Genomic DNA, 19,185 nt, shown 5'->3' on the forward strand with positions numbered 1-19,185 from the left:
TCCAGGCTGAACAGGCCCAGTGACCTCAGCCGCTCCTCATACGTCTTCCCCTCCAGGCCTTTCACCATCTTCGTAGCCCTCCTCTGGACACTCTCCAACAGTTTCACGCCCTTTTTGTACTGTGGTGCCCAGAACTGCACACAGTACTCGAGGTGAGGCCGCACCAGCGCAGAGTAGAGTGGGACAATCCCTTCCCTCGACCGACTAGCGATGCCGTGCTTGATGCATCCCAGGATACAGTTGGCCCTCCTGGCTGCCAGGGCACACTGCTGGCTCAGTATGATCATCAGCTAATGTTGTGGTCTTTCGGCAGATTACCTCCCTGCAGGTGTGTGGCATACCTTTCCATCGCTGGCTGTAGTAATCCAGGGATCAGAAATCCAAGCCACAAATAATTCTTCAAGCTTCCTCCATAAGAAAATGCTCTGATGGGGTGCGGCAGGGATTACACACAAGAACATACAGTGGACTCCATCGATCTGCAATCCATCCCTTGTTTCAACCACAAAAATAATTATCCTTTGCATGCGAAATGATCAAAGTGCTTCAAAAAAAAAGAAAAAAAAAAAAGAAAAAAAAATCAAACTCCAGCTCCTCAATCAGGAATGCTGCCAAGCCATTGAATCAATAGGTTGTTAGACAGTTGAAGTATGGGAATATGTGAAAGCCATCAAATGATTTCTCTGTTAATAAACTGCTACAGTAATTACCATTAGAATAGAAATGGAAAGATACGGATCAGAAATGGGAAGATGTGAATGGTTTCTCATTAAGTGAAATCAAAGCACACAGGATTTTTTTCCCTTTTGGCCTTGATCCTGCATCATTTTCGACTTGCATATCCAGCGTTGCTTGTGCACCCCTAATTTCACCTAAACATCTTCAAGTCAGTGGGTATCCAGAAAAGGAAAGCTTACCTGGGATCTGGAGAACAGTTGGTTAACGTCAGGGGCACGGGCGTGTTGCACCTTTTTTCTCCAGGGGCCACAGATTTTAGAGCATGTACTCATGCTATACAGCCTGAATAACGGCATGGTACCTGGAAATAACACGGAGAAGGTGCAGGAGGAGGGTGGTGCTGGGGCTCTCCAGTAGGGTGTTGGGAGGAGGCTCCAAAGGCAAGGCCGACTGGGTGCTAAGCGTGAAGACAACCAGCGTGCCAGTATCATGACCTAAACTCTTAACTTTCAAAGGGCTGCCTTGCTAAAATATAAGTTTTCAGTTAAAGAACAAAGCCCGTTCTGCAAATCATAAACACATCAGGAAGCAAAACAAATTGCCAGTCCTCCTCCCACTTGCGACTTGAGGTCATTAGAGTAATAGATGGGAAAAGCTTCAGAAAAGTCTGAAGTGCAGGTCAGGGAAGGCAATGAGATATACTTGGGGTTCAGCTTTGCTCCAATTAGCAAGAAATAAATTGTTACATGGGCTTTTTGGGGAGGAGGGAGAAAACTATCTGCTGCAGGTCCAGGAACAGTCCTGCTCCAGGAGAAGTGAGCTTGGTTGTCCACCCGGTGCCCTGGTATCGCTCCTCCGTAGCTTGCCCAGAGCTGAGAGCACCCAGGTGAAAGCCCAGCTTCATGCAGGACATAGACAAGTCAAAGTAATCCACTCAGCAACAAAAAAACTGGTCTCAAAACCCCAGCTCTTTTCGTGAGGAAAAGAAAGATCGTGGAGGCTGGAAAGTGCTTGACAAGTATCACTCAACATCTGCAAATCCTACAGTGCTCAGGCAGGACAATATTAACAGCCCCACAGCTTTGCACATAGAGAGTTTCAAGTGCTTCCGGACTTTTTCCTAGGCCTAATGTATTTACTGAAATTGGTTGTCTTCTACTAGCACGTGAAAAAGGGGAGGGAAGGAGGGGAAAGGACTAATGGATGTAAATTAACCTTTTGGTACTAGATTTCCCGATACTAGCTACTAATGCAAAATCCATTAGAAGGAAACGTCGGGGAACCGCGGTGTGCAGATGTTGTAACGCAGGGAATATCTGTAAAAATCCAGCGTGGGCATGGCAGGGACAGAGGTGGTTGCAAGTGCAGAAGGACTAAAGCCAGCTCCCAGGTTTGCTCTGGGCACAGAAACCCAGCAAAAAGGGCCTGGAGAGGGGAAGGTCTGGAAGCTGAGCACTGGTGATGAGCTGAGCACTGGAAGCTGCACCCCGTGTTCATGGCACGGTGTGAAGCAGGAGCTGAACGAGGTGGGGTGACCCTGGCTCTCCAAACACAAAACAGCCTCAAATGTCTTTATTTGAGGTTTTCTTCACTCAAGCGCTTCTCTTTCAGGGATGTGAAGGGGAAAGAAGGAAAGCAGGAGAAGTGGATATTATCATTTAATACGCAAAGACAGTTTCAATAGTTACCTTAATGTGCTCTAATTAGGTGTGGGAATACGCAACACATCCCAAGGGCTGGTTATAGCCTCTTTCCCTGCTGCACTCAGACGTGTTTCGCCACCGTGATCAAATATTTAAACATGTACAAAGATTTATCACCTGTAGGGCACAGAAGAAAATTATGATTTAGCCTCCTCAGCAGCCACAGATCACAGCCACCTTCCTAAAGCGGAGGAGCCCGCAGCCCAGCCCCATTTACCCCAAAAGGCAGCCAGAAACCATTGGTGTGAACTCATGCTGGTACCTACCAGCCCTGCTGCTTAGCTGAGGAGCAAACACATGGAAAAAAAAAAATGGGATTTTCCTTGGATTCAACAAACGTAGGTGGAATGAAACAAGAATAACATAGCAATAAATAAATAAATAAATAAATAGATAGATAAATAAATAAATAAAACAGAGGCCAGAAAGCTTGCACTGTAAGTGGATTGAACTGGGGAGAACATCTGCCTCTGATTTTTCAGTTAAACAAAACCATGAAATTTAATTTAATAAAAACCTTCTGCTTACAACCACAAATAAAATTCTTCAAGGTTGGCTGAGTTTAAAGCCAGAACCTGGCACCCCTTCAGAAGCACGTTAGGGAGCTTATGGGGAGGAAATCTTCCCGTTTTGACACAGCTGCTGGGACTCAGCTGCTAAGGGAGGGACTGGAGCATCGCATCGGACCTGGGTTCCAGAAGCAATGTGTATGGGGGTCACGGGCAATACTTACACTAACAGCAATATTGTCTCTGATCCCCCAGCACGAGACTAGGGCAGAGCATAAGGGCATTGTGCTGCTGCACAATATAGAATAAATACAGGGAAGGAAAAGGTCCAGCACCGCAGACTTATTGAATTAAACATTATTGTGGCTAACGCAATCAATACGCTATCGATCGCATTAGCTGTATTAATATTTAATTCAATTAAAAGGCCCCCAATTAGATTTTTTTTTTTTAATGTTCTTCCAGGTCTTTTATTCTGCAGGAAAATTGTTAAATTTTGCTACAGACCACGAGATCCAGCTGGACCCAAACTATAGCCAGGCTGGGTTTTGTCTTGCCCCAGCTGCTCAAAGCAGCACCAGCCCCGGTGAGCAGCACTCACCGTGGTAGCATCTTCAAAAAAGATGCACCCACAGCAAATACATCTTCAAAAAATATATATATATAATATATATATAATAATAGACAGAAGGAAGGTGAGAAACTTCCTCACCTTCCCCCACCTGATTACATACAAAGCGTTCCTTGGCTTTTAAGGGTAATTTAATGGTAGTTAAACTAGCGTTAATTTAAGTCAAAGTGGTCTGAAAAGACAGGACATGCTGTACTGCTTTTAAAAACAGCTGAATCTTCATTTGTTCCGTAAGAGACGCTACTGCCCGCTTCCTAACCACTACTGGCTGTCCAAAGACCTTTCCCTATAGATTTTAAAATAATATTCAAGCCTACTTTGAATTTTTCTTGCAAAGTCTGGGAGAAAGTGAGAAAAAGGAGTTGGGAGCCAAATTGATTAATATCGGTTAATCTGACATCAAAATTCACCCCATGAGCATCTCCCACGTGCCCATTCTGAGACCCAAAGCTTGCTTGCTATCGCTGGTTTGTTTGCCTGTTATTTCCCCCAAACACCTGCAGAAATAACCTAGCTCCTGGCTCTCCCACTTTACTCCAGGACCTTCTCACGAGCCACTCACTTCTTCCTCAGAAGCCACTTCTCAGATAACAACGAACCAATCCTCAGCGTAGGACAGTTTTGGGTTTACAGCTGCAGGAATGAAGTCCAAAGAGAATTATTTCCCCAGGCATCCCAATTACAGTCCCCCAGGCTTGCCCAGCATACATTTATTTCTTAAGAAAATTAATCTCTCTCCCTCAAAAATTTACCTCAGTTAATTCAGACAGGAATGGGGGGAGGATCTTTTAGGGATAAAAAACAAGTAACCAAATAGCAGCAGAAACACATGGGAATATAAGCTATTTTGTGATGGCATTCCCTGGGATCTACCCAGGACACTGATGCAAGGAAGCACCTCCATACTCTCAGATATGCTTCACTTCAATACACACAACTATCCATTAAAAAAAAATAATAATTAAAAAATACTCACCAGGACTCATATTATCCCTTAGACCACGCAAACAGGTTGTACAAAATTGATTTAAAACAACATCTTCCATTAACTATTAGCAATGTTAAACTGATGCCGCTGAGCTGCAGACCTTGCTACTGCAGGTGCTACCAGGTGTCCCAGGTGAGCTAATTCATAACGAAATACGGAGAGAAATTTCAAGGGAAGCTGCCTGAAAAAATCATTAGTCTTTCCGAGATTCACAGCATTTTTGAGGTAGAAACAAAAGATTAATTAAAACATCTATAATCCAGGATACAAGACTGTTTTTTACCTCTTAAAATGACCCAGTCATCAACACACATCAAGTATATGGATTTTAGGAGAATGCTGACAGAAACCCATGTTATAACCAATTTTCTTAGCAGCATTTAACATATTTTTGCTGATGAAACCTACTTCATACCACGCTGTAACCCCATAACACTCAAAGCAGCTATCAGTGCCCCATGCCAACTCGAGGGGCATGAAATACCTCTTCTATTTTGAGCCTGCCTCCTACTAGCCTCCCTCAACGCGCCACTTGAAAACAGAAAAAAATGATCCCTCCCCACCCTTTGCCACATGACTCATGATTTTATAACCTTGTTTTTGTGCGCCAAAATCCATCCGTTGGTTTGAGGAACTTGATTTATCCTTATAAGACCTTTTATTTTTTTAGACCTGCTTTAACCAAGTGCCATACCTCTGTTTATGATTAGCAGCACTGAATTAATCAGGGTCTGCATCACTGAACTTTAGTTTTTCTGTTTGGTTGTTTTTTTAAATACTTACCCATTGCTTCAGTAGCGTTTGACGACCACTTCAATTCTGGCATCGAAGTCTACTTATTCCAGTTCTGTCGGGCTCTTTAAGCGTAAGTTGTCCAGGTTCCATCTCCAAATCCCTGAAGGAGAGTGGCCAGAGCTAATCTCAAGCATACTTCAATTAGAGGGGTAAGACTTGCTCCTCAGCAAGAAAAGGAGGGATTCTTAACATGATTTGATAGTAACTGTGCTTGGGAATGTGACTTGATTCAAAGGAGTCAAATTAAATGGGTGCAAAATCATAAGTGACTTTTTTTTTTTTAAATGGCAATTTTCTAACAGCTTCTTCTCAGCTTCCAGGGAACAATAGCTCAAAATTTGTAAATCTGATCTGCCTTTAGGTAGGATCATAGAAAGGGATGCCTGATGGACCAAAACTTCTTCCTGGCAGAGAGCAAAAAAGCTCCGTGTTTACGAATTTTGCAGAGACTCACTGCTACTTTTGCAAAGAATACCCCATTAGGTATATCGATGTGCTATGAAACATCAAGTTAAAATGTGCTACAATTGTTAAAATAAATGACCAAGTCCACACGGTATTGACTCAGTGCCTTATTTGCTTCCAGTGTTTATGTGCGCAAAAACCCCAAACACATTCATCCTACCTGTTACTCCATTTATTAATGAGCCTTACATTTCTGCTTGCTCACCCAGACCCGCAAGTACTCGAGAACTGCATTTAGCGAAGACCAATGATTCAGTCTAGCATAAGTGATAGATCAAGACACTCCAGCTACTGGGTTCTAGTAGCTGCTATTGAAAAGTACACCTATTATCTGTGAAGCGTCTATTTCTAACAGTTCTACAGAGGACATTTAAAATGGGCATGGGATCTCCAAGCATAATGGTTACACAAAACTCTTACGCTGCAGAACTACTCATGCAGATGGGATATGCCCTCTTAACAGCTTATCAGGTGCACAGAGAAGTACTTCCATTCCCATTTACCTGTTGAGATACAGACACACTGTGTACTTATTCTGCAGCTCAGCTCATGCAATAAGACACTCCGAAGTGACCGACACGGTAAGTTTTATTACAAGCAATAAAAACCCTAACCTCATTTTATCCCACAACCATCATTTCCATTGTATATCATGGTAAGACACAATCTTTAAGTTATGAATTCACAAACTAAAGGAACACACGGGATGTAAGGCACTGCGTGACATAAGAGCACAGAGTGAGGCAGCAAGATCAACAATAACTTATGATCAATTTGAGGAAAGAATTAAAAACTGTAACAAATACATAAGAATCAGGTACTGCTCCAATGCAGCCAAGTTTAAGTACAATTGTGCAAAGCAAGGCATAATTGTTGCGTGATCATTAATTTTTTCATGTAACCATGATAGCAATCTATACTTACAGGAATATTTTTGTTTATAATTTACTAAGCGTTCTGACTCTTAAAATCCTCCAGAAAATAGTGTTGAATTCAAATTACACATTTACAGGCACAAAGATGGATGGAAGCAAATAAAGCATTACTCTTGCTACAAATAAAGAATTTTAGATTAAAATATTTAAAGATGCATTTTCAAAAATGTTTCTGTTCAAATGAATTCAGGCCATTAGTTCTACTTTAATTTCCACAAGGCTTACCCTATGCCAAGAATTTCCTACAACATTCAGTTGTAGTAAGTTATGACACTTGATGTTCCCTATTTGAGAGAAGAGGTGTCTATACAGGCAAATGACTATGTTCAAATGAAAAAGAAGCTTTTAAAATACACATTCTGGCCTGGCTGGGAAATCTTGACACATACAGTAGTAGATCCTTGTCAAAGGATATTAAACACAAAAGAAATGGGGTTATGTTCTATCACCCATGAAGGTCTGATTTATGTCAAGAATGCAAAAGGTTTCATTTTCCAAAATCTTAGTTACAAAATATCATTGATTACTACACTGAAGTTAAATGCAAAAATAAAGCTTACTAAACAATCCAAGGCACATTTTTCAATGCAGCATCTTTACCTCCCTCCTCCATCGTAAGGTCATTTATTCCAGCACATCACAGTGAACTTAGCAACTCATTTACATGGTCAAAGCTCTCCTGTATTCCAAGTGCAAAACATAAATCATAGCTTCAGGCCAGTATTTATCAGAGTTTCCCAACTGCTCAAGAGTCAACACTTTTTTTTTTTTCACTTTTTTTTTTTTAATCTTGCTCTTGAGACAGGGATGTTCACTTTACAGGCAACAGCTGAAATGACATTACACAGTCTATAATCCAGCTGGAGGGGGCCATCCAGACTTTGCCCTGACGAATTTTCTCTGGCTTGAATTTAGAAGACACATCATAGATGACATACTGAGTACAAAATCGCTGGTCAGAAGTCGATTCTGCATGGTATGCCACCGTGTTGATCATCTGCGTCACATCACTGTCTGGTTTTGGCTGCCTAACCAGAATTTGGCCTCCTGCTGCTTTGACCAACTCCACAAGATCACTCTTCTGGTGACTACTGAAAGATCCCAGAAAATAGAAGTAGCATCCATCAAACAACTTCGGCAGCTAAGGGAAGGAAAAAAAGAGGAAGCATAAACACAGGACCACCCAACTGAGCACACAGGAAAAAAGCAAAACTGAATGATCGGTGCCAACAAAAAGTACAATTGAAAATAATCAACACTAGAAGCTAGAACAGTTAACACAAAGTCCTCAGTATAAGTATACAATTGAGCAAAGTTTGCTTACACGGTGAATTCTTGCTTATGTTTGATTATTTTCCAGCACAACAGGGTCTTCAACTATGAGCTACGCCTATTCACAGCTACTATTACAAACACTTAATGAACTCCTCCAGGGTAATCCAGAAATTAAATATAAAGAGTTCCCATACAGAAACAAGGTGTAATTCAAACATTTTTTTTCCTCTTTCAACTTTCAGATCATTTCAGCTACGTTCTAAAGCTGAGCAGAGAGGTCCAAAGCAGCATTACTTCCTGTCCCATGCAGCTTCTTCCATAAACTGTTCCCTCTGACAAGGTTATGGCAACATACCCACTAATCGCGAAAAATGACTGCTTTATGGATGTTCGCGGTTCTTTCAATCACCTTGCACATCATCAAATTTCTGTACAAGGCCACATTAAAATTTTACATCTATTGCACCAGCCCATGTGGCAAAGGGCAAAAATATGTGAACCAGAGGTCATTCAGACAATCTGTCTCAAGCAATAAAACCCACCAGCTGTTCTCTGTTGAGCCGGCTTCTTTGTGGGCCACCTTGGATTTCATACTTCTCTTCTTGTTCTCGGACTGTACTTTTCAGACAGGCTCGTACCCCTACAGAAACCACAATAAGGAAACCATTAGTTTTAACTCTCACCATTATTTTTAGACAGAGGTTCCATGTTTTAACAGAGGCTTGACATTTCATTTCAGGGACTAAAAATTTGCACTAAGATAAAAGGATTACTCGTAATGCAAAATGCTGCATCCATAATAGCATCCCATCCTGTACACGTTAGTGATTTCATTTTAAACTGGAAAAGAATTTACAATAGTGGTTGTAAAGATGTAGGTCGGATGGAGAGAAGCAGTATCACACTAAAATCAGTGCTGTAAACACAAGGAATTATTAGCGGTTCCTCTTAACCACTACTAAAGGTCAGCCACTTAATGTCAGATGTCAAATTGCTAATCATTTAGAAGCTTAAAGCCAGCATGTAGAACCAACTCCGCAGTTATGAAACGGAAGCAATTGCCTGATAAAGAGCAATTACAAAGCAAGTACAAAGCTGTTTCTTGAGCAGCTATGGCCTCAAATAAATCAGATGGGATCTCGAAGTCTTCAAGATCAGCAGAAACTGGAGATTTAGGCTGGGGTTTTAACAGTGGCATTCATTTTTGTTACCACTGCTGCCTAATGAGATTGTCTTTTAGAGTCAATGTGGTTTTACCTTGTTTTAAGGCTAGTTATTTTTTCCAATCCAGAATGTGCTGATGCTAATGTACTGCTAACATTAGTGGAACGTACTACCTGACCTGACTTTGGAAAGAGGAATTGCTGTGGTCACCGATTCAAGGATGAAACATTTTGCCTGCAAATACAATGTACTCATTAATAAAAATTACCCGAGAAAGAAACTTTGCAAACCATGGCTTGAGGATTACGGTGTTGTTAAGGTTGCAGCTTTTCTAGTAGTACCTCACTCCTCCCACAGTGTTTCTTGTTTAGGCAACTTATTTCTGCTGTGCAAATATGAGAACCACAATATCTAAAATAATACAACCAGCTGAACAAAAACATAAGTAAAACAGGGGTGTTGATCCTAGAAAGGAAGAAAGCCCAAGAGAAGCATCACTGATAAAGGTACTTGAATACCATGGCAATAAGTACCAATATTTAATCCTAACCCAGAGAGATCTTGAAAGCTAACCAGCAGTGATTTACCACCAGTTTACACAAGCTCACAAAATGTAATAGGAATTCATGCTTTAGTTACTAGAAGTCCTCCAATTTACTTAGATGAAAAAAAGGATAAACCTATATAGAAAACCACAACTGGCTGGACACTATGACTATACATATACATTTTCCTCCATGCACAAGTATAAGGTTAATTGTTTGTACTTTTTCCCTTTGTTTCCTATTTTGTTCCTTTCTTCAAGGAACATTACTATGAACTCATTAGAAGAGGAAGCGAGTAATGTATTTTCTGGAAAAGTAACATATATTTATTATTGGCAAGAACAATGCATAGTGATAAACTGTTTTTGAAGTACTCCTAACTCAAGAAAAATCTGAAGGCTATACCAATATTTTATTTGATCAACACTACTCAACAGGATTTCCTCTCTCAATTTGCCTCAAACTTATAAACCTATTCTTTCCTTTCAAGAAAATGCAGATGTTAATGGGCATCACTCACAGTAAAGTAAAAAGTCATCTCAGCTAGACTTAATAGCAGAACTGTCCACTCATTAAGAACATGAGTTATTTCAATCTACCATCAAAAGCTCAATTTCAAGGATATTCACTACAGAGCTGAAGTTTTTATATGATGAGTACATCACAAATTGAGCATCCAGTGCCAGCATCTGTAAATGGAGCAAATTTGATATGGAAGTAATAAAAGGTTGAACGAATACAGAAGACTATGATGTTGTTTCGTACTGCTACTTTCCTTAGAAATAAAAACAAACCATGGAAGTGACTGTAACATTAGTAGAACGTGTATTTTCACAGAAAACAGACCAAGTCTGTTTTGCATACATATGTCCATCCATTTCATGCCAGTTTCTCCAAGTAATTTGTAGGCCCTAAAGTTCCTTGTTACTTGTAACGAAAATCTGCCAAGACAGCAAGACTCAACTAGATATGTTGTCCTTCACTGTATCCATAAGAATCACAAATATTTGTTTCCTTGAAAAACTAGAAATATGCAAACACACCACTTGTCTAGCCAATATTTGCATCATCAGTGTCCTCATTAACTTTTCTTAGCAGGCTAGAATAAGAAGAGATCTGTGTGTGAACAGATTGGTGGCACAGAAGTTATGTATTCCAGACAGAGTAAAAAGCCCTGAACATACATTCCTAGCGCCCAGGTGTATTGCTTTTTTTTTTTTTTTTTTTTAAAAAAAGAAACACATTAGTATGTTAAGAGGCAGCACTGTAACACTGTTAGGCCTACACTCCTTTGTGGAACAACAAACTCTCCATATGTTTCCTACTGATGGAAAAACAGTGCATTATTGACTCCAGAACATATTTTTTCATGCAAGATGTAGAAGCAGAACTTGCTCTGACTCATGGGTCTTGCCACACTTGACAAATAAGAACAAATGCTTTTTTGTGAAGCATTGTGCTCAGGGACATCTCAAGAAGTTATCTAACACTTTGCCTGTGTGCAGGTAGCAAAGAGGCTTTGCAATCCTCAAGCTCAGGAGATGTGATGCTTCAGGTTTCAACATACAATCTTCTTATTGTCAACAGCACTGTTAATCTGTAGTAAGAATATCGTTTGGACAGACACAAATCCACACAAGATAACAGTGGAAGGAGAGCATTAAGAATAAGAAAAGACAAATTGCATGTTGTATCAGAACTATGGTCAGGGTATACATCCAGAAAATTGATATCATCTGATGCTAGAGGAAGGTGCTTACAACCCTAAGGTGAGCAATTAAGGAACATCTGTCCATGGGGAAAGGCTTCCTAGCAAGAAGTAGGAAGTAAAAATAATTAAGTAGTAGAGACCACTACGTCCTTTAACTGCAGACTTTGTTCAGACTGACTTGATCCTAAGTTGGTCATCTCCCTTCAGCAACCCCTGCATACTAGAAAGAGATTTTGTATTCAAGTGTTCAATGCTTCACATACCACAATATTTAAAGAAAAGAAATCAGCAAAAAAGTGAAATATCCATCTGTCTCATATTTGAGACAAAAAGACAGTGCTAAAGTTGTATTTCTATCTTCACAATGTGTTTCATTGCACAATTGTCTATATTCTTAAATGCCCCTTCTCCATTTGTTTCATTTTTCTCCCTCTGCACACAATACTTAGTGTCAAGTCACTTTTTTCTAGCTTACTACTTTTGCACTACCATTTGCAGATGCAGTGACTCCAAGTGGATCTCAGTGAGGTTCTCAAAGACAGCATCGTTACCTTCAGGTGTGGTATGGTGTCTGTTGGAAGCAGCAGGCATGTGCAAACTCTATCTTTCTTCTAAGGTGTGGTATGACCACCACAAGACAACCTTGTGCTGGAAAGCCTCAATTTCACAGTTAAGAGTATGAATACAAATAGATTAGAGCACATTGTAGGCCTTTTAATTGTTTAAAATTTTATTTTATTTTTTTTTTTAAATACAGCTAGGGACTTTATCTTCTATGACAACTTCTAAGCTGAGTTGACTCAATAAAGCCCAGGTCTTTTTCCTAAGTAGATCTTATTAATTTTAAAGCTGCTAATGCGTATGAGTGGCTGGATAACATGACAGTTCCCTTTTAATAGTCTCTCCATCAGGGTGAGTGTCATCCTGATTAAGAGGACACATAAAAGGAAATAAAACGCCATACTGTACTCAAAGGCATAACACTACTGCTTTTACAGAGACATTTCCAGAAGCTCTGTTGACCTCAGAGTACTCCTATTTAAGTTATAGGCACAACACCCTTTGACTTCAAACAGTAGTCATGTTAAATTGATTCCCAGAACACCTGAAGTTACAGATTCATTTGTCACGGCACTGTATTAGAGAACCACCAGTGAGAACTTGATGCTAAGACACTGGAAGCTAAGTCAAAGGAATAAACTGAAAAAGAACTGCTATTATCCTAATTAGAAAAGCAATTAGGACACCATCAATATGCCACCTCCCTTCTAAAATTGACATGGATATCTTATTTACTTATGTAAAATAATCAGAACAGGATTCTAAGTCTTGGAAGGACAAGAACTGCCTTAAAGAAGCTTTCTAAAAGCAGAGGAGAAAGAAAGCTTACTTTTGAGATGACACCCACAATTTTAGGGGGGGTAGAGACCAGAGTTGCATTATTTTCTTTCCCAAATTCACAGTCTGGGCATTCTTTCCAGGGAAATCTGCTTAAGAATCCAGTTTGTTACAAGACAGAATGAGATCACTTTTTTAGTCAGAATCTCAACAATTCTGTTTATTCCTTGATACTACTGCCAATAAGAGCTCTGATCTCACCAGGTTTGAGAGTGATAGAGTTTATTCATTTAGCATGTTCTCTTCCCTAAAGAGAAGAGGGTGATTACTGCAACTGTGCTTTAATGGCCCTCTAGTTTAATCACAGTAGCTGGATCAGTTCTGAGCTACCGAAACAAGTGGCTTTCTTCCATTTCATGTGGATCAGAGCTGGTTTGTGACGCCCATCACAAGTGTGCAAGCACTCACTGATAAAGCTTGCTGCCTGCCTGACAGAAGATGATGCTGGGAGGCAAGGTCACACATGCAGAAGGGTCACGTAAGGTTCTTTGATAGAAATATGGAATGTTTGAAGTTAAGAGCCTCTTAAGTAGCTAATTTCACACTTGCAATTTGTAGATATGAATAAGATCAGTTGCACCAAAATCTAGCAAAAAGAGCCTGCATTAAAGGTCTCTAGAAAATATTGGAAAAATAAGGTTATAGTTTAATACCACTGCATTTTAGCTTGATGCCACCACATTTAGCAAGAATACTGCTGCCTTTTTTTTTCCCCCTCATTAGCAAGAATAGTAAAGCATCACTACTTATACTGACCCTTATTACTTCACTGAACATCTGCCCCAACCTCCTCACCTTCCAGTATGTAAGGAGCAAGCAGGTTAAAAGGGAGCCCACTCTAATGGCATCATTAATTGACCTTTGATATGACTGTAGCTACTAGTACTGGAAATAAAGAAAACATTATTTGCAAAATTTGAGATCAGAGCCCTATAATCCTTGTTCATGCAAGTCTTACAGGTTTATAATGAAACTAACTGCATCAGCAAGAACAATTTAAACAGGGTGAAGTACAAGACAAACTGGATGCCAAGAACATGTTATAATCACCCACAGATGCCCACGGGTAGCTCTCAGTAACTCAATTAGCCTCAGTGGAGTTTTGTTGGATTTGCATTAATAAAGCAAAGAGCAGGGGTTAGCCACAAAAATCTTTCAGAACACCTAAAAGCAATTTAGAAAGATGTGAGAGCAACAAAGATAAAATACTACACATCCAAGATCTGGTAGAAACCGCAACTGAAATTTTCTCAGCTCACTCTGCACTGGGTTTTAAGACTTGTATGCAGATTGAGTAAAGCTTCATGAGATTATTTTAATAGGAAAGGAAGAAAACTGGACTGAGACAAAGTCTTAGAGGAGCTATCTTCAATTTGCTTTCCTCAAGAACATTACTGCTCTCTGCCAAAGCATGGAAAAGAATTTTTGTATCTTATCAACCTATAAAGTAACTTTAGAACTGCAGATTTTCAGAAGCAGGGTAGAGATTTCACTTTGTGAAACAGTCCATTTTTCCTAAAGATGGAAATGCCACAAGATGCTGCAGAGACTAAGATGAACTTCCTTAAGAACGGGAGTTAACAAGTTAATCCAGATGATATTTATTAAAGATGATGGAGCAGATGCTTAGCAAGTCCTTAAACATTGATTCCCAGAAGCCAGGAGCACGTAATATGTAAATCATCTCTTCATTTGGAAAACAAAAACCCCACAAATGTCCCATCTTCTTTAAGAAACCACCATTTCCCACAGCTGTTTTCTAGACTGGACAAAGTTAAATGGAGGTAGCTGAAGTGCAGAGGTTAGGTTAAGTTTCATTGGCAGTGCTCATCCTCACTCTGCATCTTGTCACATGCTTTTAAATCAATAAGCTAACACTCCCCCATCCTTTTCCTCACAAGGGGCCTCCTTGATATAAGGTTTTCTTCAAAAGTGAATTAGAATGAAAAGACTCGCTAATTAAGAACTGAACTTCTGGATGACACAGAACAGAACTTAGGGGGCACTGGAAACAGATTCTTTTTTCTTTAGACCTTATTTCAAACTAGTCTACACCCCAGCCATGCAGACAAAGGCAAACACCGCATTCCAGACATTCGCACCCCCATTTTCTCCTCTGGGAATCCCAGCAGCTGCACAGTCCAAATTTGTGAAGACTTTGACACAAAACTGCTTCCCCACCTGCCAAGAGGTGCCATCCACTGTAGGAGTGGAGAAGTTTAGACCCTACTGACATGAAACATCCCTTGCTGCTGCACACCCAGCACAAGAACACACATATGCACATTAGATCTTTCTACACCTGCAGCTGAAATGAGTCTCCAACTACAGAACAAGTGGGAGACTCCAGTGGTCAAAAATCTTAGGTTGCTTTAAGGAGAAAGAGCTTTGTCTTAAATAACATCTTTATCTAAAAGATATTTACGTGTGGAAAAAAGACAGCTGAGCCTAAGAGCTCAAACAGGCTTTGCACTTCCCTTGTCTAACAGCATAAATAAGGACGCTCCAAGAAATTCAGGAAGATGCTCTTGCTTGAAATGTCAGTCATGCAGTCCCCTGGCTCCTCCAGCCAACTCCCAGTTGTTCCAAGTCCTTACAGGAAACACAGGATTTTTTGCATTCTTGTAAGTGATCAGAGCTGAATCATTGATGCTGTTCCAGGTAAGTAAAACAGATGAAGGAGTCAGCAGATATTTTGAATTCTCAAAGAATTTGCTGCAAAGACTGACACAAGTTTGTTTCAGTGAGCGTTATTACTGAGACAGTTTTTCATTCCCTGCTTTAACAGATAACAATCAGAGCTTAAGAAAAATAGAACAGCTGAAAAGCTATTAAAGATTTCTGCTGGTTTTAATTACCTTGTTCTATGATCTACAAAAAGCACAGGGGAAATAAAATAATACTTGAATCTTTGTCTCAGGCTACTTGCAGAGGGATAATGATATGCTACTTCGTGCCCTATTGCAGTCCCAGAAATAATGAGGGCAATAAAATAATGAAACCAATGAAAAATATGGCCAAGGGCAAGGAGCACAGTGACAACAGTGTCTGAATTGAATTCTGTGCTGTTCTGAAAGCGGATATATTGCTGACAGTGTATTATGTATGGAAAATATCGAACTGCAAGTGGTAAGGAGAAATTTTTCTTCTAAAATTGCATAGCAATGGCATCCTTTCATCTTAAAACTTCCACCTGAAGACAAAAGGGAAGCCTCAAACTCAAGATATATGTATTTTAAATCCTGCCTCTCTAATTCTTAGAGGCCTTATTCTTTGCTCAAACTCTGGTGGAAAATTCCATATTACTTCCCCAGTGATGCTAGAGGATGTTCTATATGTGTATAGACGTGTAAACAGAAGCACCATACAATTATACAGACAGATTCAAGCAAATGAAGAAGACTGCTTTTTGCTATAATGAAAGAGTTAACATAAGAAATATACGGCTATAAACCTAACTTTAGAAATCACAGTTAAACAGCTTACCTTCTGGTAAAAAAAAAACCTCACTCACTGTCATGATAGTCAGCATTTCATTAGGGCTACACTGAACTTTGTTTTTCAAATAATTCAATGTCATTTTTTAACACAAATTTAGAATCTACTTTAAGTGTGCAGTTTGGAACACCGAAATATAAGCAACACCTCCAATTTATTTGCAGTGGCTATGAAAGAAGTAAGCCAGAGTACACATACACTTTTGGAAGTTTATTTGCATCACTTGTAAGGAGAGTTATCCAAACAGAAGTCAAAAAGCCATGATAAATAAAGAGAGAAAGTTATGAAGAAGAAAAGCAAAGACCTCCTTTCCTTAGACAAATGTTCCATCAGCAGGAGTCCCATTATTTGTTATAACAATCTTTAACTTGTAATGACTCTGAAGAAGACTAATAACAGACTGGTGGGAACAGATGGAGTAGTGCTGTTAATTATAGGCACTTAGCTGCATCAGACCCCATGAGTTATTACTAACACTTCCCACTAGGGAGGAGAATCACTCGCTTTTAAGTAGTATGTTGCTTACTAAGCTGGGAGCATTAGCAGTCGGGATTGTACTAATCAGTACTCTAACGCCACAAAATAAAATTCAGCTGCAAACAAAAAAATATGAAAATATTCCCTGAATAACCCCCACTCTAAACTATTTTTTTAATCACACTTCTAAAAATAAAGTTCTTCCACAAAGATTTAAACTCAGGTCTCACTAATTTAATCTCCCTACTACTGAGCTGAAGAAAGCTACATACCTTTACCAGCAACATTAGTTTTCCAAGCAACTGACTAGCAAGAAGATAAACTGAAGTAAAGGAAAACAACCCTGATGCATACGGTGAAGGTATGCAGACCTCCCGAACCAAATGAAGCCAAAAACCTGCATCAAAGTGATTCACCACACAAAAGTTTTTCAGTCTTAAACAGGATATTGTTCCAGATCACCTGAACACACCCTTTCCAGTTACCCAACCCAAAAATCGCCTCTAGGCCTTTGAGTTTCCTGCTGCATTCCCACCTCCAAGCAGGAAACTATCACCCCTTTGCTACCAGCAAAGCATCTGGAGGCTATTAAACCCATCTGCTTAAGCATAAACAGTATTTCTCTGTGTTAGATATTCAAGAAGTTACTGCTATTTGCAAAAGTCACAGTAAAAAAACAACACAATTTTCCTTTTGCGAGTGCTTAAGCCTACAAACAGAAGCTACTGTAGGCATTGCAGAAAACATCTGAGAGTACACAGATTCAGCAGACCCTTTAAAAATCATGGAAGAAATATATCAGGAAGCCAAATGAACACTGTAAAAAGTGTCCAATGTCAGAGTCTGATGATGTGCCTTACTTGAAAGGCCACTCTGCACCTTTTGAAGCATTAAGCAGTGCTTTCGAAAACATTAGTGAATGTGGAAAATTCAGACCGTTAAAGAATCCTCACACTCTGTTTAGTCACACAGTAAAAAACTGGAATGAAATTTGTCTATGAGTTTTCCATGGATAATTAACTCATTTGTAGTGTGGTTATTAGCTAAAAGGACTTAGCCACGAAGGTCAAGGGGAAGAAGATGGCTTTTACAACTCCACTGAAAGCAGACACTAACAAGTACATTAGAAATTATAAAAACCAGAACTCAAGGTCTAACTCCACAGCACAGCCATATAGCAAAGCACACGCTCTATAAAAACTAATGATGGATTACATGACAGACAACACAAAGACAACTACTTGCATGCTAAGGGGATACTATGCAAAACATCTTTCCTTGGAGGTTACTGTTGTAGTGGAAGAACATTCGTCTGCATAGCTCGTATGTACAGAAACAAAAAAAAAAGTAATGTGATTTGTGTGTGCTGTTAGATGAATGAGCAAGACAGCTATACCTGGTAGTTCCTACCTGCAGTTGCATGGAGCCTAGTAATTTTCTCAACCAACGTAGAAAGTACAAAGAGGGGCTGAAATCAGCTGACTGCATACCTTTGGTTATAAATTCTAACTCTCAAAAGATCTCAGCTTCTATATAAATAGGCAAAACCTTACCTTCCTACAGGCTTTGATCATATATCTGAAGTAAGCAAAAATTTCCTATCAATTTCAATGGAAGCTGCTCGTAAGAAATACAGGAATTAGATAGATTCCTTCCCTCCTCTTTCAGGGTATTTCTCAAGGATCTTCAAAATCACCCTTAAGGTAGCACTGAACAAGTTCATTCCCCACTGCTGCTGTGACCAACTCAGTATATACTGTACTGCAATGCACACACTTACCAAGGAAGGAGTAATTGAATTTATCAAAAATCTCCTCATTCAGGAGCTTAAAACCCTAAAACCTCACACTTTTTGTTAGGCTAGCATGGACAAGCACCGTCAGGATGGCCGAGCGGTCTAAGGCGCTGCGTTCAGGTCGCAGTCTCCTCTGGAGGCGTGGGTTCGAATCCCACTTCTGACAAGGAGCTGTTCTTTTCAAAACCCACTGGGACACAGGCCTGGGCAAGCTGCTTGCAGGGGTCCCTCCCTGCTCGAGCAGGGCATTGGACCAGATGACCTTTAGGGGTCCCTTCCAACCTCAACCATCCCGTTATGTGTCAGCATAATGTTATCTCTGTGTGGAATTCAGTGCTATTAAGGAAGTTGTTGAAAAAGAATTTTGTTTACAAGTCCATCCACCATTCCTTTTTTTAAAAGAAGGAATTCCATATACTTAATACTTACATTCAAACTTGAGGACCCAACATCCAGTCAGAACAGCCATCAAACATTTGACGGTGCTTGGCATTGGAACGTCGGGGATAACAAGATGAGTTACTAGGAAAAAAGATTACATCAGGAGAAATAAAAGCACATAAAAATCAGAACCATGCCTGAAAAGCAATTAATTACTATTTAAGAACAAGCTAGAAT

General features: G+C 39.8%; 1 protein-coding gene across 1 annotated transcript in view; it reads right to left on the reverse strand.

Moving 5' to 3' along the window:
* Window positions 1-6,339: 6,339 nt before the first annotated feature.
* Window positions 6,340-19,185, reverse strand: part of BARD1 (BRCA1 associated RING domain 1) — a 46,729-nt gene continuing 33,883 nt past the window's right edge. The window contains exons 9-11 of the mRNA XM_080600569.1: window positions 18,997-19,089; window positions 8,522-8,619; window positions 6,340-7,845 (exon numbers count right to left, since the gene is read on the reverse strand). Of these exons, the coding sequence (XP_080456695.1) occupies window positions 7,516-7,845; window positions 8,522-8,619; window positions 18,997-19,089 (521 nt within the window). The 3' untranslated portion in view covers window positions 6,340-7,515. The remainder of the gene's footprint in view (window positions 7,846-8,521; window positions 8,620-18,996; window positions 19,090-19,185) is intronic.

Source organism: Anser brachyrhynchus (genome assembly GCF_964034855.1).
Source record: "Anser brachyrhynchus genome assembly, chromosome: 7".
NCBI classification, from domain to species: Eukaryota; Metazoa; Chordata; class Aves; order Anseriformes; family Anatidae; genus Anser; species Anser brachyrhynchus.